This window comes from Ips typographus, linkage group LG8 (genome assembly GCF_016097725.1).
Source record: "Ips typographus isolate SLU linkage group LG8, UJ_Ityp_2.0, whole genome shotgun sequence".
Classification (NCBI taxonomy): Eukaryota; Metazoa; Arthropoda; class Insecta; order Coleoptera; family Curculionidae; genus Ips; species Ips typographus.
In genome coordinates, this window is record NC_138429.1 from 5074299 (window position 1) to 5099282 (window position 24984).

Genomic DNA, 24984 nt, shown 5'->3' on the forward strand with positions numbered 1-24984 from the left:
GTTTCCATAAAAATTTATTTATTGGTTTTTGGTAGCACTCCATTCAGACTTAATCTATTCAATTTTCCATTTACAACCCCGAATGCGCGTTGGAGCTTTTATGTAAAGTTCAATAAATAGTTAGTATTTTGTAAACAGCTCTAATTCCACCCGAGACAAAGCAAAAAACGAAGACAATTTAGGTTAAATAAAACCAAGAAAAATCACTGTAATAGTACAAATTTGTCCGAACAAACTTCTGAACTTTCTGCATAATGAGGAACTGGAACAAACTTGTGGAAAGGCATTTTAAAGTGTCGCGTTACAAAAAGCAAAAGTTTCGTATAAAATCAAATTTAATGAGCATGAAGATAAAATGTATATTTTCTCAAGCGTCTCCACAACAAAATACTCTCAAGTATTAAACAGTTTCCATTGAAGGATTTCCTGCTAAACTTGGAAAACGCTTACTCAATTACCATTTTGAATGCAAAATCGGATTGGAAAAACCTCATTTCCGTTGCTGGAAACTTTCAAAGAACTTGTAAAGAGTTTCGCCTAGTTAAGTATAGGCCTAACTGCTAAAGTTTCTGTACTTTGGGAACTTATTCGAGAAACTGCTACGCTTAACCCCAATGCTGTTTAATTAATTATTTATTATACGGGTGCGTCAAACTGCAAGTTTGATAGACTTACAAAGTGAATAAGTTAGTCTTGACATTATTTTGATTAAAGAAAACGAGTTTCAATTCTAAAGCTAGTAAGATAAATTAATCAAGACAACGTTAGTGTTATGGACAGCAAATGCAAAACTTTGCACAATGAATATTTTAGAGTGGTGTAGAAGAGTTAACTTACGGTTTTGCATTTCTAGTTTGTAAAGTAGAAACAAAACCGTCTGTGTAGGAAAGTTAGTGCATGCTTTAAATTTTAGTGAATTATTTAAAAACATGTACTAACCAGAGGTTGAAATTTGGAATGAAACCAAACAGCGTTATCCATTAATCGTCATTGATTTAGGTGAAAATATTGAAACAAATTTCAGTTCCATATTTGATACACAAAACATTTCACTCAAATATAGTATAAATCAATTAAACGAGACCATACTCTGAACTTTTCCAAAAAAATAACAAATAAACAAGCTTTGATTAAACTTGATCCAGTTTAATTAATGTCGCAAAGCTTAGCGAAAATGTGCATTTAAGCCATTACTATCACATTACCCAAAGACTGTTAGTGATACGTAGTTGCCAGGTATTTTGCTAATGTTTGCTAATTCGGCTTCATCACTAAATTCCCGAACTCAATTAAATGTCTCGTGCCTACTATTCATGAATAATTTGGGTATCCCCTGGAACTTGTCGGTTAATATAATTGAGCTTGCGGTTATGGTGGTGGAGTTATTACTGGTTGGAAACTAATGAGTCTGGTCGCCCATTTGTAAAGTTCGTCCTCCAGGTTAGAGCCATTGCATTTGCATGCTTTCGGAAATCAAAGGAGAACGTTTCGTCTGGATTTTGCATCAAAACCGTGCCATTTATTTTCCAAGGATTTTCGATTTCCTGTGACAGCCTGATACGTGTAATATCTATAGTTTGAATGATGACATTGCCTGAAACCATTGAATTGAGGATATGTTGGTTAGTACTGAAATTTGAAAGCAGACACATAATTAAACTATTGCAGCACTATGTATTAAATAACATACTGAACTACGGGGAATTTGAATTACCCTGACAGAAAAATTACCATATCTTCCTTGACAGTTGTTACGCGGAATTAAAAATGTTATTAAAAGTGTTTATTCAACATAAAAATTAAAAAAAAAATGACCAAAACTGGCACAGGACACGTCGGATCTCCAGGTCAGGAGCAGTACTCCACAGCGTCTGATCTCCAGGTTAGGAGCGGCTGAAAATGTCAATTTTCCAACTCGTCTGGCCAGCGCCTGGAAGACTTAAGGCTAAATTACCTCCTTATGGCGAATTTCAAAACAAACGGAACTGGTCCTCAGGTGGGTAAACAAAAATCCCACACCAGGTCAGCCTCCCTTCAACCACCTTCAAACACTATAAATCTGTCAATTGACACTTACAATATCAGAACACTAAGAACTGAAGACCGCATGGAAGAGCTGGAAAAAGTGCTAGGTCATATCAATTGGGATATAAGTGGCCTGTGCGAGACTGCCAGAAGAAAAATGCACAGTTCTTAGGTCGGGCCATATGATCTATCAAAATAATAGTGAGACAAACTACCACATTGGAGGAGTAGCACTGCTCATCAATAAAAGGCTTACAAATCAAGTAATCAAGATGAAATCAATTTCCGATAGGGTCATCTATATAATCGTCAAATTATCAGAAAGATATAAGCTGCAGATAATCCAAGTGTATGTCCCCACAAGTACAGCAGAAAAACAGCAAATAGATCAACTTGAGGATATAACCACATCAAGAAAATCTGAAAAGACTGAAACTGAGAGATCTTTTCTGCATTAACTCTTTTTTCAAAAAGCCAGCTATCCGAAAAACGAAAACCGAAGTTGACTTTATAATAACGAATAAAAGGTACAAAATAACCGATGTGTCAGTATTAGACCATAGACTGGCAAGGGCAAAAATCAAAATTAACCTTGGAACGGAAAGGAAGAAACTAATCCATCAAAAAAGAATTCCAAAAATTCTGGAGCTTTAACAATATATCCACACCTATCAAAGGAATCTCCCTTCTATTGCCCAGATGACCGAAATGAACCTGGATGAATTGGAACAAAAAATAAGAAACAGCGACAAAACAGATCTGTTCGGGGGAAAAACCAAAATACAGTAAGATTAAAAAAGAAACAAGAATATAAGAAGAAACACACATAGAAGTGACCCTAACTGTATTCTGTATTCGTTCAACCGTTGGCCTACTTATTCGTTCTCTAAACTGTTAAGGAATGAACCAATATCCCTGTAGGAGTAGAAACAAATTATTTTTTAGCAATTTGTTTAATAAATTAACTGATATAAATTTAAGGATAATATATTCTAAACAACATGAAGTATTTAAACTATTGTCTATCAATACAAAACTCATTACATCTTACCAATCTGCTTGGTGGTAATGTGTATGTAAATTTGATCTCTAAAAGCAAACAATCAATAGTTCCAGATTGACGCGTTGTTTATTAGTCGTCGACATGAAAGCGACATATCCGTGACATGTGCTAATTTCAGTTACTAGTTCATGAAATTGGATTGCTGATTATTAAGGCGTTGACAACATTCCGGTTGCAGTTTATCCGATTGCATCTCTTAGAGAATAGTTTAATGCACTTGTTTACGCAAACGACTTGACAGGTTGGAAGCAAGTTTTCTTAATATTCTCAAGTTTGCAGGAAAAGTGAGCAGCACGCAAAATTTTCAGTAATTAAAGCAAATAAGAGCTGCAACCTAAATGGAAATTTGGTCCTAGGTAAGGAAATTTGAACACGAATTTAATAATCACTTAATAACTCGCCTGTTTGGTATTCCTTACATGCTACTACAGGTTAACTTAAGAACTTTTTAATTACTTTCTTAACTTCCTAAGAACCACGATACTTTGTTATAAACAACGTTATAAACAGAATTTTGAAATGATATTCGTGAAAAGTTTCTAAATGAAGAAAACAATTATTTGGAACGACACATTGTCGATAAATATCTTTGGGCGACGGTTCCGCTACTCTAGAAAGCACTCACATTTAAAAGCATTCTCCGGCTTAAGCTTTAAAGTGATTTTTATTAAAAAGTTTTGCACACGTGCAACGATATGAATGTAAATGGCCCGATATGAACGAAAGTTTCAGATTTCTAAGTCTTTCAGTTGAATAACTTCCGCTGATGTATTGTGATATCTAGTGTTTCAGCATAAGAAGGATATTAGAAATTGGGTATATTGAACCATATATTAAATGACAAAGTACTTTTCAAACCAACATATCATAAAAGTTGTTTGAATCTGCAAAACGAACAAAACTTTTGCAAGCTCTTAATTGTGTTTACATAGTAAAAAAAAGCTGGATTTTTAGACTAATTTTTCCTGGAATTCAATTTTTTAGACTACAGGTGTTAAACTAAACATTTAAGACATGTGAGAGTCCAAATTTGTACTGAATAGTCTAAAAACTTGTTGTGTTAATAGGAATAGTCTTATAATTAGTTTTCTCAGACTGCAATCCTGGTCGAGTGTATTACTGAAACTGTATTTCAGAAACTAAAAACTGTCCGGAAATCAAGACAAAGATTATTACGCACAAAACTTATTTTTTACTACTAAAAGTCGACTTTTAAAGCTAGAACTGACTTTACTAAGATTAAAGAATCCAAAAGTCTATTTTCAGAATTTTAGTTTTTGTACAACTCAATTTTCTGGACTGAAACAAGCCTAGAATTCAATTAAACACTGGAAACAGTCTAAAATTAATTTTCGGACTAACTAATTTCTAAAAATGAGTTCTAAAGACTTATATCGTAGCATTTAGTGCCAACATTTTTTACTTTCATTACTGAAGAGTCTGAAACTGGACTTTAACTATTAGAAATAGTCTTAAACTCGATTTTTCAGTCTAACAGTCCAAATTTTTTACAAATGGTAAATTTTTTTGCACCTATGAGTGTAGTAAGTCAATTTAATAGTGAAGAAGCTTGAAATGACATTTTCAAGACTATGGACAGTGGAACTGGCTTTCAGGCCTGATAAGCCAAAACCTTTGTGAAGATAGTCTTGAAACTCGATTTCATGCTGAAAAGAGCCTTAACGCACTAAAAACAGTCTACATTTCTGAGAAATGCTCTAATTTTTAGCACTGAGGTGTCAAAAAGACGATTTAATAGTAACAAATCTTGGAATGACATTTTTCCTCTTTCTATATCAAAAACATGGTGAAGATAATCTTAAAACTGGATTTTCCACGCTGAAACCAATTTTAAACCACTAAAAAGAGAAGTAGAGAAAGAGTTCAAGAAAATGAAAAGCAAAGTAAAAAAGAGCTTGACAGGTTAGTTTTCATGTCAATTTTCATGAACCTAATGTCAATATCCTGTATTTAAGACTATTTTCAAGACTAAAATATTGAAGTTTGTTTTCAAATTATGAAAACTTGCTTCAAATGAAAATTTTAAGCTTCTGATGTCACTTTCATTAGTTTAGTAAGTAATTTTTTGAAGTCCAAGTTAATTTTTAAGGTTTGAATGTGTGAATTTTTAGCCAAAAATTCTAGAAAAAATAGTTATTTTGTTATTTATGTGTACAAGTCAATTTTCAATACTCTTTAGTCCTTCAATTTGTCTGAAAACTGGTTACAAAGACGAGCTTAGCTTCGAAGCCAATTTTTACCGTTTCAAAGTCAATTTACTTGTTTCTAAGTATATTTTCAATATTTAATTTGTCCGGAAACTATGAAAACTGGCTACAAAGACTTTTTAAGCCTTTTACTTAGGTACTATTTTAGGTGGATGACGTCTTGATAACAACGAAGCTGCACAGCAGTTTGTTACAATTTTAGGATAAATTATTGCAAGGAATGTTGCATTAAGTCAATTTTCCTTTTCCAACATAATTCCACATTTTTAAGTTGGGTTAGGTTGGTTTTGGTTCTTTAAACGTAATAACTCAACTATCTCGTAAACAAAGTTTCAAAACAGAATTTTATAAGAGATACTTTCTTTTTCATATTGTACAGAAAAATATCCAGTGACGTAGAAAATAAGGCTTAAAAATGAAAACCATCTTCATGTATCTACGTCACTTGTTCCAAATTTGATCAAAACTGCTCCAGATATGACAAAAAACCGATTTTTTAAACTGAAATTTGAAGTACTGTATTTTCCGTAGAAAACATTTTTTAGAAAAATGGAAATAATGCATGTCAATTTATTTTTTGATGGGCTATCGAATGGTGAATTATTGACATTTAAAACTGGACCACCTTGTATACTAATTTTTTACTGGTACTAGAATCTTTTAACATCGCTTTTAACTAACAGCTGCAGCCCATTTTGGAAATAATTTAATGCCTTTCATTCGACAGCCCAGAAAGCCTTTAAATCATTTCTTTTAAAACCCTGAAAACGTTCTTTCCAATAATCATATATCAAAATAATCCTTATTTGCTAGCGTAAAGAAACGCCTATAAAATAGGACGATTTGAGATGGCATGAATAATGCACCCAGTTTTTTTTTTCGTCGAAATAAAAGGGAAAACCTGAAAAATCATTTATTTTACTATTGTAATATTAGGGAGGCGTAATGTATAAATGGCATGAAAGCATAAAGAAGCCTCGTGCATTGGAGAAAGGATGACAGCGTGGAAAATGGATTCTTTCTAATATACAATTTTTTTCCAGTTTTATCAAGTTAAGAGAAGTAAGGAGTTTAGTGGAAAAAAAAACTTACTTTTGCTTTTCTAAATTTTATACAACCTGTAAAAAAACTGTAGAGAATATTATATTTGAAAGATGTTTAGGTGTTTCAAGTTTTCTTGTGCCACTTGGGGCGTAAACTTCAGTTTTATGCTAATAAATAAAATGTTTATGTATTCGTATAAACACTATTTTAGATGGAGGACGTCTTGATAACAACGAAACTACAGCAGTTTGTTACAATTTTAAGATAAATTATTTGCAAGGAATGTCGCGGTTGAATTTCACATCGTTGCACAAGTGCTACATTTAAATTACCTCTTATAATTTATTATATTTAGCAAGTTATATTACTTTATTTCTTAAGTATATAACGTATATAGAGTTCCATTATATTTCATTCACCGATATCCTAACCTTGAACATTTTCCTACAACCGTGTCAAGTGTGTTTTTAATTTCAAGCAGAAAATGCTGAAATCTCATTTAACTAACTTGAAAACTGACTGGGTCTCTAGGTCGATTTTAAGCTGTAGTTCTGTTGAAATATCATGAAAATTGGATTGAAAAGCAAATTACAAGAGTTCCAGTGCCTTTTGAAAGGTTTCAGGAGTCAAAATCAGTGCCTGTAGGTCAATTTAGGGTAAATTATGTTCAAATACTACTGAAATTGACTTGAAATCCAAACTGTAAGCTTTGCAAGTCCTTTTAAGGTTTGAAAAATCAACATCAGGGTCTGTAGGTCGATTTCAAGCAGAAAATGCTGTAATTCTCTTGAAATAACATGAAAAATGTATTGCAATGCAAATTACAAGAATTCCAGTTTCTTTTCAAAGGTTTCAGAGATCAAAATCAGTGTCTGTGACTTGATATTCAAATTGTAAGTTTTCCAACTTTTTTCCAAGGTTTGAACAGCAAAAATCAGGATCTCTAGGTCGATTTCAAGCAGATAACGATGTAATTATATTGAAGTATCATGGAAACTGTATTACAATGCAAATTGCAAGAATTCCAGTACCTTTTCAAAGGTATCAGGGGTGAATTTAAATGTTTGTAGGTCAATTTAGGGTAAATTGTCTTTAAATACTACTGAAACTGACTTGAAATCCAAATTGTAAATTTTCCAAGTCTTTTTCAAGATTTGAAAAGCCCAAATTAAGGTTTTTAGGTCAATTTCAAGCAGAAAATGCTGAAATTCCAGTCAACTAATTTGAAAACCGACTTGGAATTCAAATTAGAAGCCTGCCAAGTTCATTTCCAAGGTTTGAAAAGTCAAAATCAGAGTCTGTAGGTGGATTTCAAGCAAAAAATGCTGTAATTCTGTTAAAATATCATTAAAACTGTATTGCAATGCAAATTACAAGAATCCCAGTGCGTTTTTAACGGTTTCAGGGGTCAAAATTAGTGTTTGTAGACCAATTTAGAGCAAATTCTATTCAAATACTATGCAACTGACTTGAAATCCAAATTGTAAATTTTCCAAGTCTTTTTCAAGATTTGAAAAGCCAAAATCCTGGTTTTTAGGTCAATTTCAAGCAGAAAATGCTGAAATTCCAGTCAACTAATTTGAAAACCAACTTGGAATTCAAATTAGAAACCTGCCAAATTCTTTTTAAGGTTTGAAAAGTCAAAATCAGAGTCTGTAGGTGGATTTCAAGCAAAAAATGCTGTAATTCTGTTAAAATATCATGAAAGCTGTATTGCAATGCAAATTACAAGAATCCCAGTGCGTTTTGAAAGGTTTCAGGGGTCAAAATTAGTGTCTGTAAGCTGTAAGTCAATTTAGGGTAAATTCTGTTAAAATACTGAAACTGACTTGAAATCTAAATTGTAGGCGTTTCATGTTTTTTATTTTAGATTTGAAAAGCCAAAATCAAGGTTTACAGGTCAATTGCAAAGGTCTAAAAATCAAAATTGAGGAGCTACTAGTATTTTTTCAAGTTTTTCATGCTTCTTGTCATTTCCTTTAATTGTTTAATATCAAAAATTCTGGAATAAATTGCAAACAATGATTTTGCCATTCATAATTAACATGTTTGACTTTTCTAGCCTTGCCAGTTTTATACTTTTTGATTTTCTGGATTTAGAGACCAAATAAGACAATATCCTATTAAGTGCCGGAAATTGTATCAAATGGGTTTATTAGATTAACTACGTAAGCAAAAATAATAATTTTTATTTAACATATCTACGTTAATGTGTGGTTCAGAATAATTAGCAACAGTAAACAGAATGCAAAGAAGTTCTCTCAGGAATGTTTACCAACAAAGTAAAATTAAATGATAACTAAAACATTCACACATTCAATAAGGTCACATGAAAATCAGTAATCAACAGATATAAGGCTTTTAGCAAGCATCATTATTTCAAATTTCTACCTGTGCTCAGTCCTAAATCAATAAAACTAAATTTTCAATTTATATGGTGCTGGCTGTTTCAGATTAAATCTTGTTGGAGCGAAAGTAAACGCGATACATGTAGGGTTAGGATCGGTTTGTTAATTGCTTTGAACTTGTTGTGAACATAGAACAAAACCTTGTTCGATAAGGTTTATCACAATGTAGCTAGGGGTTTCAGAAACTTTATCCTAATTAATTTACAGCCATTTGTCTTGTTATTTTTTTATCGTTTAAGTTGAAATTTTGTTGTAGTGTTTATAATAATTTGTATACAACAATTTCATGGATTAAACATTTCCATCTTAGTGATTTAATCAGGATTATATCTTCATTTATTTCCGGTGAAATATTTGTTTTTGGGGTTGGCAGGTGAGAAGGGTTTCGAAAAGAAATATATTTCTTTTTCCAGACAAAAAATCCTGAACACAAGATATTATCTTAATTAGAATTAAAAATAGGTTTACGTGAGAGAGTTTCAAGTCGTAAAATTGGAGATGTTTCAGGCGGAAAATTCAATCACTTGTGCTATTCCAGCTTTTCCCAGTTTTTTCCACTTATCCCTCATCCTTGTGTTTTATTGCATTACTTATTTGCCCGGTTTCTGTGGCACGGATTTTTTTCGTAAATAACCCTGCCTTCTACAAATTGACCCGGCATTAAATAAATCGATCTTTGACGTTTACTACAGTTCCGTAAAAAAAAACGTTTGAACAGGAAGATGTTCATTAAATCGGGGTGATATACGTGCAAAATCATTATCGAATGACGAGAAATTTTGTGCTTTAGTTGCCCTTTAATCATTGGGAATTACGATCAAACAACAAAATTTGAACCGGAAGTATTCGGAAAATATGTTCATTACGTTTCAACGTTGAAGTTAATAATGTGCAATAAATCAGTCTCGTATGTCGGACATCCTTATACAGCTCCATTGCACTTTAATAACTGATGACATTTCAGCAAAAAATTGCTCATGTTACGTTTGGGATAGGTTGGATTAGTGCTAATATACATCCATTACCTAATGGACGGTATGTCACTCTTAAAACAGGAACAAAATAGGTGGTATTAGTGTGCAGTAGTTTGAAAGAGTATTATTACATCATTCTACACAATTACATAAGCAGCATTCTAGGAGTGTATTGTAGTATTTTAAAATTATTTTTGACTAAAAACTTACTCAGTTTTAACAAGGTGGTGAATAAATTCATTATGGCATTCCTTTCTATTTTTCTTATCCCAAGTTTATCAACTTAAGCAAAAAGCAAAAGAAAAAGAAATATCTTTTGATCTTGAGGGTAATAAAAATTGTTATATTTTAATATCTATCCAATTAAAAACAAATTCATGACATTCCTCAGACATATTGGCTGTAACAGATTAGTGGATAAAGTTTAATTTTACGTAGCACTATTTATTGCTTTGCCAATATTGTCAAACATTCCATTTTCTTTATAGTAAACAAACTAGCACTCTTTTATAGAATGATATAGAATTTTGAATGATTTATATTAAAATTGACTCATTTTTGCTGTATAATTATTAGTACACACTAAACCTGGATTATAAAGCAAAATTTTATTTTGAAAACTTTGCATTTTGGGCCCCCCCTCGTAGTTCCGTCGTTTTCTAACTTATCGGAAAGATAAAAACGGATTTCTTTAGAGAATTTTCTGTAGATCTCAGTGGTGTACTCAGTTTTTTTCTGTAGACGATATTTTCAGAATTATGTACCAAACTTGGTTTTTTATGGAAGTTGACCATTTTTAGAGCTTTCTAAAAATCTATATATGGTATATAAGAGATTGGTATCTAATAAAAAATAATAAAATATGTAAGTATATTATTTCTATCACACCAATCGCTATATTTAGCTCATTTGAACATAATCAATAAATTAATTTTAATGATCATTATTCGACAATTCTGACCTATTTAATTTTACTTTCTGGCTCTAAAGCTTATGTTGCAAAGCCCTAAATAATTCCTTAATATTCTTTTGCAATTCAATTTTAACCAGATGACTCAAATCTCTGCTTCTTTATCTTTTGCTTTGATCATACTTTGGAAGAGTGAAGAGTGAAATTATTATCAAACACTCCAAATATGATTGAAATATAAAAAATCGTGATATAACTGAAACAAGACCGTAACAATACGACAATTGACACCGTAATGTCAATTGTCCTTTACAAGTATACAAATTGATATGATATCGCTTTTTAAAATAGGAAATAATCGTTTAAATCAGCGACCTAGACCCAGTTTAAAGAAACTGAAACTTCAGTAAAACGTAGTTTTTGATAAATACGTCTTTAATACATGCATAATAACATCGTTAAATCCTTCTTCTATATTTGGTAAATTTAAGTATTAATAATCAGTTGAGATCAGTGTAGTGGGTTCAGCTGTGGTAGGAGTTGGTGTTGTAGGTCTGATACCACAATCTACCTTGTCAGCCCAACTGCAACTAGTTTTTTCAATATCGAAATAAGTACCTTCAGGACAAGTGAAGTGCATAGGTAAACTATTGCTGCATTCATAAAAGGCGCCACAATCATAAGGGTCTGCTAAGTATGTACTCTTTGAAGAGCCCTCTGGACATGCTGTAGATTATTAGACAAACATTAGCTACTATAATACAACAAAGTCGTGTGGTACTTACTTGGTAGGTCATCCATATCATCAGACACTGCTGAAACCACCAACAGTGCGAATAAACACAGTACTACTTTGCCAGACATATTGAGTTTCCAACTTGCCAATGCTTGAATTACTGACAGCGAATCAGTGGGTTTTATCTTATATACAAAATAATGGGACAAAGCTGTGTGTTATTAGAGATAGTAGTTCTTACGATACGTGATAAATGCTCTTAAAAAAAGATCAATCAAAATCAGTAATGTAAATTTACTGGAAAAAATAGATGACGTTCTGGAGTTTCCCTTTGAGAGTCTATCTGACTATTTTTTAGGTAAAAAAATTGTTTTATTGTTTGTCAATGTTGCAAGGTGAAGTAGTTTACTCTGAAACATTGATGTAAGATAATCTTATTAATTTTGAAAAAACAAAAATTAAAAATTATTTTATTACTTTGGCTTGATTAAAAAGCTATAATCAAATGTTTAAAATGGAGTTTCTGACTACTTTTACTTAAACCAAAACTGAGAAAAAGATTTACATTCATTAATTAAGTCAAAAACAAAAAGTGATAAACCCTTTATGAAAAAGTTGATATTAATTTAAACGTAATTAATAAGCACACTTGGATATAACATCAAAAATATCTAATGTGGCAGATTGTTTTTAATGTTTCAAGTCATTGTAAGTGTAAAGTCTATGAAAACAGTAAACTGTGTGAAAACAATTCCGTGGACTTTAGATTAGATATTACTAAAAGCGCATTAGGTACTAACTTTTTTAATTTATTGTAGTGAGAAGAAGTTGAGAATTTGTTTACAATAAAGCTTAATTAATTTAACATGCTATTAAATTTTTTTTATTACACAAACTCTTAGTAAAATTGTATTTAAAAATAGACTGAAGTATTCATAATGGTTTTCATTTAAAATTCATATCAGAGTATACCTGAATTCCCTTAATGACAAACTTGCAATGCTTTTAATTCTAATTGTACGGGAGATTATTTTTAAAAATAATTTTTTGTTTTAGTTTGATTATTGTTTTTTTAACAAAACACTTTTCCTAAAATGTGATTCATAAAAAATAATGATTGCCGGTTGCTTACATGATTTTTTCAAATTAAAACATTATATTTATCTTGCTTCAGTATCTTCGTTAAAATATAACTCTCTTTCTCTACACTGTGGTGAAATATACTAAATGTTTACCCATGTCAAAAACTTATTAATTTAAGAGTCCTAAAAACAAAAATTAATATTTTTGAAAATAATTACGGTCTAAAAAGTATCATCCCATATTATACCGTCAGAACAAATGAAAAATAGTGGGGCAATACAAGCAACATTTTCGCGACAGTGTAAGTTTTAACCGCGACAAGAGTTGAGATAAATTATCTCTCGCCCGTAATATATACTGCTGTTGTTTCCTGAATATCAGGAAAATGTCTTCTTTTAAAATAGTGTTTATAAAGCCACATGCAACGAAAATTTATTTGCTATTTTAACACTGGAGATGTTACGGCCAACAGTGCTGTTCGTGATCTTTTTGGATCTACCCTATCCATGGAAATTTTAAACCCCGATTTAGCATTAACTTGGGTGAATTTCAATCATAAATGAAATGCAGAAATATAATAAATATATTTTTTCCACTACTAACATGATAAACTAGTTATGAACCGATTAGTAACTTGAGAAATTACCTACCTTAATGATTATTGTTGACCTAGGTAAAAAATATAATCTAATCTCTAGTCTGGAACAAACACAACAAAAAAGTAAATATTATTGACGTAGCTAAATAATAATGTCAATGTCTATTAAGACATACGACATATGAACAGATAAATTAGGTGATCCCTTAATGTTGTTGTTTTGTTGTTATCTTAAATTTTTAAATGTTCAATAAAAGGACCATCAAAAAACGCGAAAAAACGCTTTATTATCCACGGTTTGAGCAGCTTTTATTGACCTTATGTCTTCACCTTATCTTGGCATACTGTCAATAAAAGCTTTCGTCTAAACCTTGGTTAATAATATACTATTTTTTACGACTGACACATAATGTCATCATTATTTGAACTAAATCGATTTATTAACTCGTTTAGCAACATTTTTAAACTCTCTGCAACATTTCTAGACTTTCTAAAACATTTTATAACCGTACTATTGCCAGTCTTCCTACAATATTCTACGATATTTCAAAATATGACTAGGCTTCTCTGGAACATTGTAAATCCTTCTGCAACATTTATAGAGTGTTTCCAATATTTGTAGTATTTTAGTAACATGTTAAGGCTCTCTGCAACATTGTTAGACTTATTTCAAATTTTTTTCGACATTTTTCAGTATTGCCAGTCTTCCTACAACATTTTACGATATTTCAAAATATGACTAGGCTTCTCTGGAACATTGTAAATCCTTCTGCAACATTTTTAAAATGCTTGCAATATTTGCAGTGTTTTAGCAACATTTTGAGACATTCCACAACATTCTTAGGCTAACTGTAATATTTTTAGACCTGTTGCAATATTTGTAGTATTTTAGTAACATGTTAAGGCTCTCTGCAACATTTTTAGACTTATTTCAATTTTTTTTAGACATTTTTCAGTATTGCCAGTCTTCCTACAACATTTTACGATATTTCAAAATATGACTAGGCTTCTCTGAAACATTTTAAATCCTTCTGCAACATTTTTAGAGTGCTTGCAATATTTGCAGTGTTTTAGCAACATTTTGAGACATTCCACTACATTCTTAGGCTTACTGTAATATTTTTAGACCTTTTGCAATATTTGTAGTATCTTAATAACATTTTTAGACCATTTCCAGTCTTTCTTTCTTGCAGTCTTCCTAAAACATTTTAAGATGTTTAAAACATTACGAGATTTTTATTCAACATTACACAAGAAGCAAATTTCTATTATTAGTTGGCAACGCAGTTAAGAAATTGATCTATAATTTTAAAGAAAAATCATAATTATCAAAAATGGTAAAATTCCGTGGATAGGGTTCCTTACATTGACACTGTTATAAAATTTAAGAAATCAATTATTATACAGGCTACAAAACTAGATAATAATCGTTCAGATAATAGCATTGGTATTACAACCAATTCAAAATTGAAAGCACAATCAAATTTAATATCAATGGGAATATTGACTGAGCCAATAAATTTATTGTAGCTCAATATTGCAGATGGCGTGAATTATTTCGCCGATATTTAGCTGCAGCAATAACAATATGTCAATTAGCAACACCAGGGTATATTTATGCAGTGCAAATACACAGTTTCCCTCATCAGAAGCTTGCCAGACGTTGCATTTCACGTTTGAGAAAATACTAATTACTACGCAGATCCTGTTGCATGGTAATAATACTAAACTAGGCCACCCGGTATGGAGGTAGTGAATAACTAGGTGGAAAAGGCTTTGATAAAACCGTCAATTTAGCAAACAGTTCTAACGGTAAAAAGTTTGTTCCAGTTTTCAAAGTTGCACGTCAAAGGAAACCGAAACTGCTGCAACACCCTACTTTTATTTAAGTTAGTGCTTTTATAAAGTTTTTCCAAAATTGAATTAGTCTGCATAGAAAAGTTTTTCGCTCTGTTATTTTGTAATACTGAACTTTCGGTTCTTGTTCAATCAGTATTACCTTTCAGTGCAACAACACTGTTTTCATACAAAGAATCAATTTCAGTATAAAAACGCTATTAAATTGAAAATGTCTTTAACACAAAACTTTTAACCCTCTTTTCAAGAAACATCGGCTTGTCGTCGTTTACCGGCCTTTAATAACAAAATCGAACTTACTCGAAATAAACCGGATAAAGCAGAAATAATGCCCAACATAAAAGAGAAATTATTCACTTAAAACAAAGGAAAAGTTCTGACTACTAAAACTTCATTGACCCAAAAGCTGAGTCGTAATTGTGATAGTTCGAGGCGCAAAATCCAATTTATCCAATTCCCATTAGGGTAGTGCAATACTTAGTCGAATTTATCCTACAAGACTGTTCTAAGCACCGTGCAAATGGAAAAAAGGATTTGAAATTTTAATTTTTTGTTTAATATTAATGAAAGCTTCGGTTGTGAAACTATGTACTCAGAATATTAAAAGTCAGTATTAGTTTTAACAAAAGCTCTTGACAATAATTAATTCACACACTTCTAGAATACAACAAGCAACGCTGTTTTCGATTTGTCAGTGTACCATTCAAAGCGACTATTGAAATTTGAGAAGAAAGGCTACATCAGTGACAAATCGCATTTTCGTCCTGTCATGTTCGATAAAGAGCGAAAAAAATGCTGAAATATAGCCTACAGAGCCACATGAAAGAAACTGCGCATTTATCAGCCCTGGGAATAATTTGAAAGACATATTGCGTGACCAACATGTCCGCTTTTTTTAAAAAAAGGGTTTAAGTTCAAAATACAACATAATCCTGATGCTATTTTGAGGTCGACCTACTTTACGTACGAGATATAATTTGAAAAGCACGTGTGTCTTTATTAGGAAAGTTGTGTAGTTGTTTTTTTACTGCGACGAGGTCTTCAAAGTTTCGTTTTAAGGTTAACTTTGCGGAGAAATCCGAGGTAACGCTGAAAAATTCACGAGTGTAGTCTGCTTGTGTTTAATAACGACACTTATATTTTCATAAGTTGAAAAATTTTAACGCTCTTCTTTTATTATGTAAATCGATCAGGGCTGAGAGTTTTGTAATTTTCTTTTTATTAAAAATACAATTCACACATTGTTTGGATTACAGAAAACAAAATTTTGTTTTCAAAATTGCACATTGATACTTCTGTAATAATTAAAGAAATTTTGATATCTTCGTAATACTCCTAATTGTATTTCTATTTTAATTCAAATTCGAGCTGACCTCAGACGAGAAAAACTGCATTTTCCGCTTTCTCGCTATATCATAAATTATGAAGAAAGAATAATCCACAATACAATAAAGTTGGGATATCGACAAGCTACCAGATAGATCCCTTAAAACGCCATTCCAAAATGATTTATGTTATCCGAATCGAGCCGGCATGCAACGTGGAATTCTTTCGACTTCATTTTGATCTCCGGAGGCCAAAGCTGCCATAGAACAGAAATTCAGTCGAATGTTTTTATTACTAAATTATTATTGATTTCTCCCCAGATTTATCTCATACAAATTTATAGGGAGGAAGATGTAGCCTTCTGAAATGGTCAAATAGAGTGAACTGTTTTCATATGAAAGCTAGTTGTTAAAGGGTAATTTTTATTAAATAACTAAAGCAACACAATACATTACCGCATTACTTACATTAATTAAAAATTGCAAAAATTTTAATTATAAACACAGTTCATATTATCTGGCATTCATTTAAGTAAAAAGTTCTGGTGTTATTTATGGTGCCCTTGACTGGTGATACTATCCCTTAATTTCCTTATTAACTCAGCTCATGATAGTCCTTTTGATGTTATGGGGTAATACATTTTGCAGTAGAATGCCCGGTAATTTGAATTAGTTGTTGCTGATGATGTTTTAACTTGGATACAGCTGTAGTTGTTAACGTATAATTGGTAAATCTCTTCTTCTCCGTTGCTAATCCTCACTTTTATGCTTGGTTTGACGTTCAGGTCACAATAAAGTTTGTTCCTCCAGGAACATGTTTATATAATTTTGTAATTTTCTAAATTCCCTGTTAAGAATATCTTTGTAGAGAAGAAGAAAAAATTGTTTATTTATTTAATAAACCAATCTGTACTTTAATAGGCTACAAGTTTGCTCTCTCGATTTTTTTTTGTATCTCTAACCGTTTTGGAGTTCAATTGAATCCAGACCAATTGAATGTTACAGCGACGGAGGTTAGGAGTTTTCTAACATTTTTCTTTCTAGTTTCTAAAGGGGCAAAATTGTTTCGCAAGTTAGTGGATCAGACTGGACATTTTATGGGCTACAATTTGGTCCTCTTGCATTTTTGTTGTATCTTCAGCAAGGGATTAATAGAGTTACTATTGGTATCATCTTAAAATAGACTCTAAATAAGCCAACTGTTTGTTGTAAATGAAAAAATATTAACTTGGTAATATTATTTGAATTTGTTTCTATACAGTTACAACATTTTTTTTTTGGGTAACCTAGGATAATTATTAATATTTTTGTTTGGGTTCTTATTTTTGAAAGTGGAAGATTGCCTTTTGGATTAGTTAGTTTAAAGGGCTAATATTAAGGTCATATTAGTGTAATTATTCAAACTATTCCCATAAAAATGATTATTATTATTACTGTAGTATCAAAGTATCAAGAATAGCCTTGTATTTCCTACTTGGTTTGATTGGAATTCACAAACCCACCTTCTGAAGAAAGGTTAGGAGGGGGTGAGGGGGTTTGTAAATTTAGTGAGTGAAAAAGTACATGAACAGAGACTAGTTTGTAAACATAAAGACGTTTTTGCTTTTTTGTTATTATTAAAGTGTGTTCAATTAAGAAGTACCTTCAGTCTTGCTGTTAAATTCAGCTTAGAATCCAGTAGAATCCTAAATTATTATTATTAAGTGCATACAATTTAATTAGTAACAAAAAAATTATTGGTTGTATTTGAAAATTTGCTCCTCATACGGATAGTTTAACATAGACAGGAAATATTCTTCGGAATGCAATTCCTCATTAAATGACATGAAATAGCACTTGAAAATAATTTGTTTCTCAAGGGCAATAAAACTCAAATGCAATATCGTCATCGTTTTTCGCGCCAACTTCTCCCAACTACTTCTCGCTAAATTCCAAAACTAGAAACTCCCTAACAAGTTTTAATTGTTTCAGATCCAAGATGGAAAACTTCTAAGGGACAAGTTGCGTCTAAAATGTGGAGGCAGATTCGACTTACCTCGGCTCTGATATTGTTAATGCAAATTTTGTCGACGGTGGCAGGAAGGAGGACATGTGGCGGCACTTATACAGCAGCCCGAGGCATTATCACTACTCCAAACTTTCCAGGTATGTATATTAATAATCCCCCCACCCAAAAAGTAATTCTGGATAATTAAAGTCATTTCTGAGACATTAACTTCTATTCAACTACTGCTTCTACATTCACTTTTCCATAAACACAAAAAGAAGCGACTACAAAATAATCCTTAATAACTTCCTTTGAAATTTAAGCGTATAATCATCTTAAATCCAGTTGGCCTAACAATAAAAGTGGAAACTTTAGGCTCCAAAAACGTAACAGGCTTTACATAGGCTCATTCCGTCGTAATAATGGCAAACTTTTCGGTATCAATCACGCTAAGCTTCCCAAAGGAGAAACCACGAAAAAATCCAGAACCGCAAAAAAATTGAAACCTACCCCCGTATTAATGACACCCTTAGAAAGTTGCTTTTTGAGGGTTCTACTTTTTCTCCAACTTTTTTTGAATTCCACAAAATTCAGCACGATGTTCTAAATATTAAACTAAAACTCTTTCGGTTTGAAATTAGTTTGCTAGGACTTTGTTGATCAGAATATTACAAAAAACTAATCATGAAAGTTCCGTACAAGCACCTACTTTAGTGCCATACAAGATAAATTTACCTCAAATTCCAATAAGCTGAAGGACTTTAATGAGGGTCTCTCTCTAGCTTCCAAATTGCCTAAAAATAAATTTCTCGAGCAAATTCGATATGGTTGGCTTTAAAATTAAACTTTTCGCTACCCTCGTGGCATGTGTTGTAGGAAATAAACGTCTTCAGAAAATTTCGGCTCATTTTCCAATATTATCAAGCTTTTACTCGATCGATATGAAGTATCAGCATATTCTAGAATCTAATAAAATATTATTGGAATTTGCTTCGCTTATACTTTAATAGTTTGCTCTACTCTATCAAAAAAGCATTTAATGATGATCAGTTATTCTATGAACAAAAAAAGCAAAAAAACATTCCTTTGATGACAGAACTGAAACGCTAATTCAACATGCTGCTTTGAATGGCAAGGATTTCATTTTCTTAAAAATTGCGATGGAACGTAATGAATGCGTAAAGAAGCTTTTGCCAGTCTAAAGTTTGCTTTTATTCTTGGTATATGCGACTTTGAGGTGTCTCGTCTCTTTGATACTCTATTGCTTGCGTTCGTAAATAATAAGGACCACTTTGACTTAGATCAGTATCAAATTTATGAAATAAACAGGTGTTGTATTTAATTAAGACTAAAATAGTGTAGGATTCTATTTGGGCAGTGGGGAATGATTTCACTTAGACACAACAATGATTGGCACAAAATTTCATGTAATGAAACTTATTGGTAATGTAGTTTACGTCGTCGTATATTAACAATTTATTCCATCTAAATAAAGTTAATACACCATTTTTCGCTGCCTTTAACTAGTTACTCAACCAGATATACACTAAACATTAATAATTAAATAACAAGAAAACAATTATCCTACAATAGTAATGAGCATTTGAAGCAATATCTTGCTGGGGATATAGATAGTAATATTCGGAAACCAACACGAATTCCTAGACAATCAAAAGCTTTTCTCTTTCTAGATATTTAGCGTCACGTGAGGAATTTTTATCAGGAAACAAGTCATCAGACATAACATTAAGCCATTGGCTGCTCAAAAAAAACACAATTTTTTTGGTGGTTTGGAACAGATTATATTGAATTATTACTGACTTTCTGCGATTTTCAGATGTATGCCCAATTTGACAGTTCTGACGTTAAGAAACAATTTAATAATTTTCGTACGTCACGTGACAGCTGTCATAACTGTCGAAACCTGTTCACCAGAGAACAGAAACTAAAAAAAACCTAACAACTAACTACTAATTAAAACTAAATTAGAAGTACTTGCTAATTTGAGGAATAACATTGAAAGTTGTGTTTAAACCTCCATGGAGCTAAAATTGACAGTTGGAACGTTAAGAAACAATTTAATACTTTTCGTACGTCACGTGACAGCTGTCATGACTGTCGAAACCTGTTCACCAGAGACCAGAAACTAAAAAAAAACTAACAACGAACTACTGACTAAAACTAAAATTAGAAATAGTTGCTAATTTGAGGAATAACATTGAAAGTTGTGTTTATACCTCCATGGAGTTAAAATTGACAGTTCTGACGTTAAGAAACAATTTAATACTTTTCGTACGTAACGTGACAGCTGTCATAACTGTCAAAACCTGTTCACCAGAGAACAGAAACTAAAAAAAGTAACAACTAACTACTAACTAAAACTAAAATTAGAAATAGTTGCTAATTTGAGGAATAACATTGAAAGTTGTGTTTATACCTCCATGGAGTTAAAATTGACAGTTCTGACGTCAAGAAACAATTTAATACTTTTAGTACGTCACGTGACAGCTGTTATAACTGTCAAAACCTGTTCACCAGAGAACAGAAACCAAAAAAAAACTAAGAACTAACTACTAACTAAAACTAAAATTTGGAATAGTTGCTAATTTGAGGAATACCACTGAAAGTTATGTTTATACCTCCATGGAGCTAAAATTGACAGCTGGAACGTTAAGAAACAATTTAATACTTTACTTGCGCCCTGTTGCAGCTGCCATAACTGTCAAAACTTACTCATCAGTAACCTGAAAGTATGAAATGCCAAATAGATATGTTTCTTGGACTAACCGCACTGTAAGTAGTCTTTACAGCTCCATGGAGCCAAATTTGACAGTTCAGACAGTTGTGAAATTACATTGAAAGTTGTGTTTACACCTCCATGTAGCCAAATTTGTCAGTTCCGACGTTAAGAAACACTTTGATACTTACGTAGAAACTGTCAAATTTTGCTCCACAGAAATGTAATTACAATGTACAGTGTGATTTATCCAAGCGGTAATTTTGGATTGGTAATTTCGCGTCACAACTGCTTAATTTTTGACAGCTGTCAAGTGACGTAAAAACATGTCAAAGTGTCTCTTAATGTCACAACGGTTTAATTTAACTATGTGAAGCTATATAAATACAATACAAATCATGAATGATTTTTGACTGTTGACAGCTGTCAGATGACGGAAGAAACAAACCAAAGTGTCACTTAGCCTCACTAATGTCAAATTTGCTGCTATATTGAGGAGTAATTACAAAGTACAACTGTTTTGCATTTGATAGTGTCGCCTCACTGCTGAATGAGTTTTAATAATTTTTTAAGTGTCACCTGACTATAAGCCACACAGTGAAGTGTTACAACTGTCAAATTTAACATCTTAAATTGTCATTTAACGTCACAAATGTATTACATAGTAACGATTAAGTTAACGAAAAGAGACGCGACTTATTTGACATTTTACAGTTTCACGACACTGTTTAATGAGTTGTGACAGCTGTCAGGTAACATCTGTCATTAAACGTCATAGCTTCCAAAATGACTGAATCAAGAGTTTTTCGACAATGTCACATTACAGTTTTTTGTTTGTTGTTCAAATATGCATTAGATTTGATCAACTTTAAGTTTATCTAAAGATAACACCAAACATTTAATAATATTTTAAAAGAGTAGCTTTCCCAATACCAAACTGCTCGTTAATGTTATTAAATTATATAAATAAATATGCAATTTAATCTGCAAATTGTTACCAGTTTCCAGTGATAATAATGATATTCATTAATAATTGTCATAATTCATTGTCATTAATCAACTAAAATACAATTGATACTAAGTTAAAACAAATATTAATTTTTTTAATGCCCTTAACAAGGTATCTTTTATCTGATATTTAATAACATAATCAAATATCGTATTATTTACTTAAATTTGTACATAAAGCAACTGGTAGGTAACATGTCTGTGCTAGGTTAACATAAAATTATTTTTTCTGAATGTAGTAGGTTAGGTTAGGTGAAATTTTTAAACATGCCTGAACAGTCAGACAATAGATTTTACCTGTACTTCTCAGTACTTGCAGGTAAGTTTCCAGATTTTCAGTTAGATATTGTAACAAGAATTTTTTTACAGTTAACCTGATAACAATCTCAGCTACTGCAGGTTGGTCGTGGACTTCTCCAATACTACCAAAACTAGCAAGTTCAGATAGTTCAGTAAATCCCTTACCACGACCTATCACAACTTTGGAAGAATCATGGATAGCTTCAGCTATGAATGTAGGAACTATTATTGGTGGTCTGTTTGGAGGGATTTCATCAGAGAGATTTGGAAAAAAGTTCACTATTTTGGTTTTCTCCGTACCAGTTATCCTGGGCCACATTCTGTGTACTGTGGCTTTTAACGTAGAGATATTTATTGTAGCTCGTCTTCTGATGGGTATCTCCCTTGGTATGGTATTTGGAGTTATACCAAGTTATGTGAGTGATATTGCTGAAGTTGATAATCGCGGCAGCCTAGGAAGTGTACTGGGTGTTTGTAACAGTTTTGGAATTCTGGCAATGTTTGTTATAGGCCCTTTTTTGTCAGTGAGAGTGTTCAGTATCGTAAATCTTATAGTGCCTGTAGTGTTTTTTATAGTATTTGGATTATTTGCGCCTGACAGTCCTTATGACTTGATCAAACATAGAAAATATGGTCAAGCCGAAGCTGCTTTGGTAAAATTAAGAAACAGAACTAAAGCAGAAGTACAGAAGGAGCTGTTGTACATCAGCCAAGGGGTGCAAAGTGCTTCTCTGGGTTCTCAAGGACTTTCTATGTTGTTCAAAAGTAAAACTTCACTTAAAGGTTTGGCGATTAGCAATAGTTTAATGTTGTTTCAGCAGTTTTCTGGTACAATACCAATTGTAGCATATATGCAGATTATTTTTCAAGCTACTGGTAGTTCCTTGTCTCCTACCTACTCTGCAATGATAATCGGAACGGTGCGACTAATTTCTAATATAGCCAGCTCTCAGTTAATTGAGAAACTTGGTCGCAAACTTCTTTTAAACATTTCCTACATATTCTGCATAGTTTCTTTAACATCCCTAGGGACATACTTTTTAATACCCTATCCAAGTTTGGATTGGCTCCCAATGGCCAGTTTGATTCTCTATATGGTAGCCTTTAATCTAGGATTAGCTAACATACCCTGGGTTATGACAGCTGAACTCTTTCCATCTCACTTGAAATCCGCAGCTTTAGCCATTTCATCGTTTTTCTGTTTCCTTCTGTCATTTGCAGTCAATATTAGCTTTCCCTTGATAGAAAAAACGTTAGGAATGACCGTAATTTTTTGGACTTTTGCTGCATCCTGTATAGTAGGTCTTATAGTGTGTGTAACTGTCTACTTTGAGACTAAAGGGAAAAGTATTGAGGAAATTCAAAAGCTTCTAGAAGGCAGAAAGAAATAATCTGTGAGAAATGTTATTTATATTAGGGTGAGACAATAATTCACATTGAATTATAATAATACAAATTTTAGTCAAATGTGTTAATTTGTTTAGGTTACTTACTGTTTGAATTTGTTAGGTATAGTAAAACATGTGAATAAAACTTTTTGATTACCATTTGTTGCATGGACTTTATTTGTAAATGAAGAAGTGGAATTGGGGTAGAAAACCATAGTAAAAAAGAGAAAAAAAAAAAAGAAAAAGTTTGAAAATGAAACACGTTCTAACCCAAGCCAGTTAAAGACTTAATTCCAGTAAGTTTATTATGATGGCAAAGAATCTGGATAAAAAAGTTTAAACTTTATCCAGAAAATACAGTTTGTGTTTCTCTAACTTTTTCAAAACAGTGAGGCTTGTTTTAAAGCACATGTGTGACAATAATTCAACAGATAATACATTACTACTACTGCATTACCTACCAACAAAAACCCTTTTACAAATTATGCAAACACTTTGTTAAAGCTTACTTTAGCGAAACAATAATAGTGGTTTCCACTCTAATTTTAAGTAGAAAACGTAACTGCATACCTTCGTTTACAGTTTGCACACAAACGCTTTTGGGTAAAATTACACGTTAATATTTGCATCATTTGAAATGTTACCTGTATAATATAATTCAGAATTTTTTTTACCATCTTAATAATCGGTTTATTTTATAATAATTGATACGGTAAATTTTAAAGAATGATATTTTTTGTACAATAAACAACTGGCAAAATAGAGCGTAATAAATAATTTTATTATTATTTATACATGGGTGTGTCTGTGAAACTTTTTGATTTTGAATGCATTTGGTAAAGCATATTTTTCATCATATTTACCTACAATGAAAATTTTACCAATTATCGTTTGTATTGAAACGTGTTTAGCTAAATTTACCTTACCTTTTGTCTAAGCTCATTCAAAAATTAAAATTTTTTAAGATATCCGAAAAAATTTTAGAAACAACCCTTGTAATGGGTAAAATTTGGGCTAAAATGGCATAATTTAAGTAGATTATGGGTTAGGAAACCCGACTAAAATTCTGGGTTGACACCGGACATTTCTGCTCACTGCTAAAATATAGAGCAAATTTAGGCAAAAACTAAAAAATTGGATTTTTCTGAGCTTTTGCCAATTTGTGTTGCAATGACCGTTTCCCACTATTTGTGATCCAAGAAACTCAAAAAAACACGTTTTGTCGACGGTATAAAACATGACCCAAATTTACACATTTGGGAACGATTTAAAGCACGTTGCAAATAACGAGGTTTTGTTGTTGGTTTTTAAGG

The 24984-nt window shown here is 32.0% G+C and overlaps 3 protein-coding genes across 3 annotated transcripts in view; 2 read left to right on the plus strand and 1 right to left on the minus strand.

Annotated features, from left to right (window-relative positions):
* LOC145732923 (uncharacterized) overlaps positions 1 to 24984 on the plus strand; it is a 138866-nt gene that overhangs the window by 52819 nt on the left and 61063 nt on the right. Inside the window, exon 2 of the mRNA XM_081985471.1 lies at positions 18223 to 18396. Coding sequence (XP_081841597.1) covers positions 18264 to 18396 — 133 coding nt within the window. The 5' untranslated portion in view covers positions 18223 to 18263. The remainder of the gene's footprint in view (positions 1 to 18222; positions 18397 to 24984) is intronic.
* Positions 11070 to 11598, minus strand: LOC145732617 (uncharacterized). Its single transcript, XM_081984978.1, has 2 exons — positions 11438 to 11598; positions 11070 to 11378 (listed from the first exon to the last, which is right to left on the minus strand). Exons 1-2 carry the CDS (start codon positions 11514 to 11516, stop codon positions 11146 to 11148), a joined length of 312 nt encoding a protein of 103 aa, XP_081841104.1. The 5' UTR covers positions 11517 to 11598; the 3' UTR covers positions 11070 to 11145.
* LOC145732470 (facilitated trehalose transporter Tret1-like) lies at positions 21937 to 23830 on the plus strand. The gene is made up of 3 exons (XM_081984757.1): positions 21937 to 22169; positions 22223 to 22302; positions 22353 to 23830. Exons 2-3 carry the CDS (start codon positions 22251 to 22253, stop codon positions 23672 to 23674), a joined length of 1374 nt encoding a protein of 457 aa, XP_081840883.1. The 5' UTR covers positions 21937 to 22169; positions 22223 to 22250; the 3' UTR covers positions 23675 to 23830.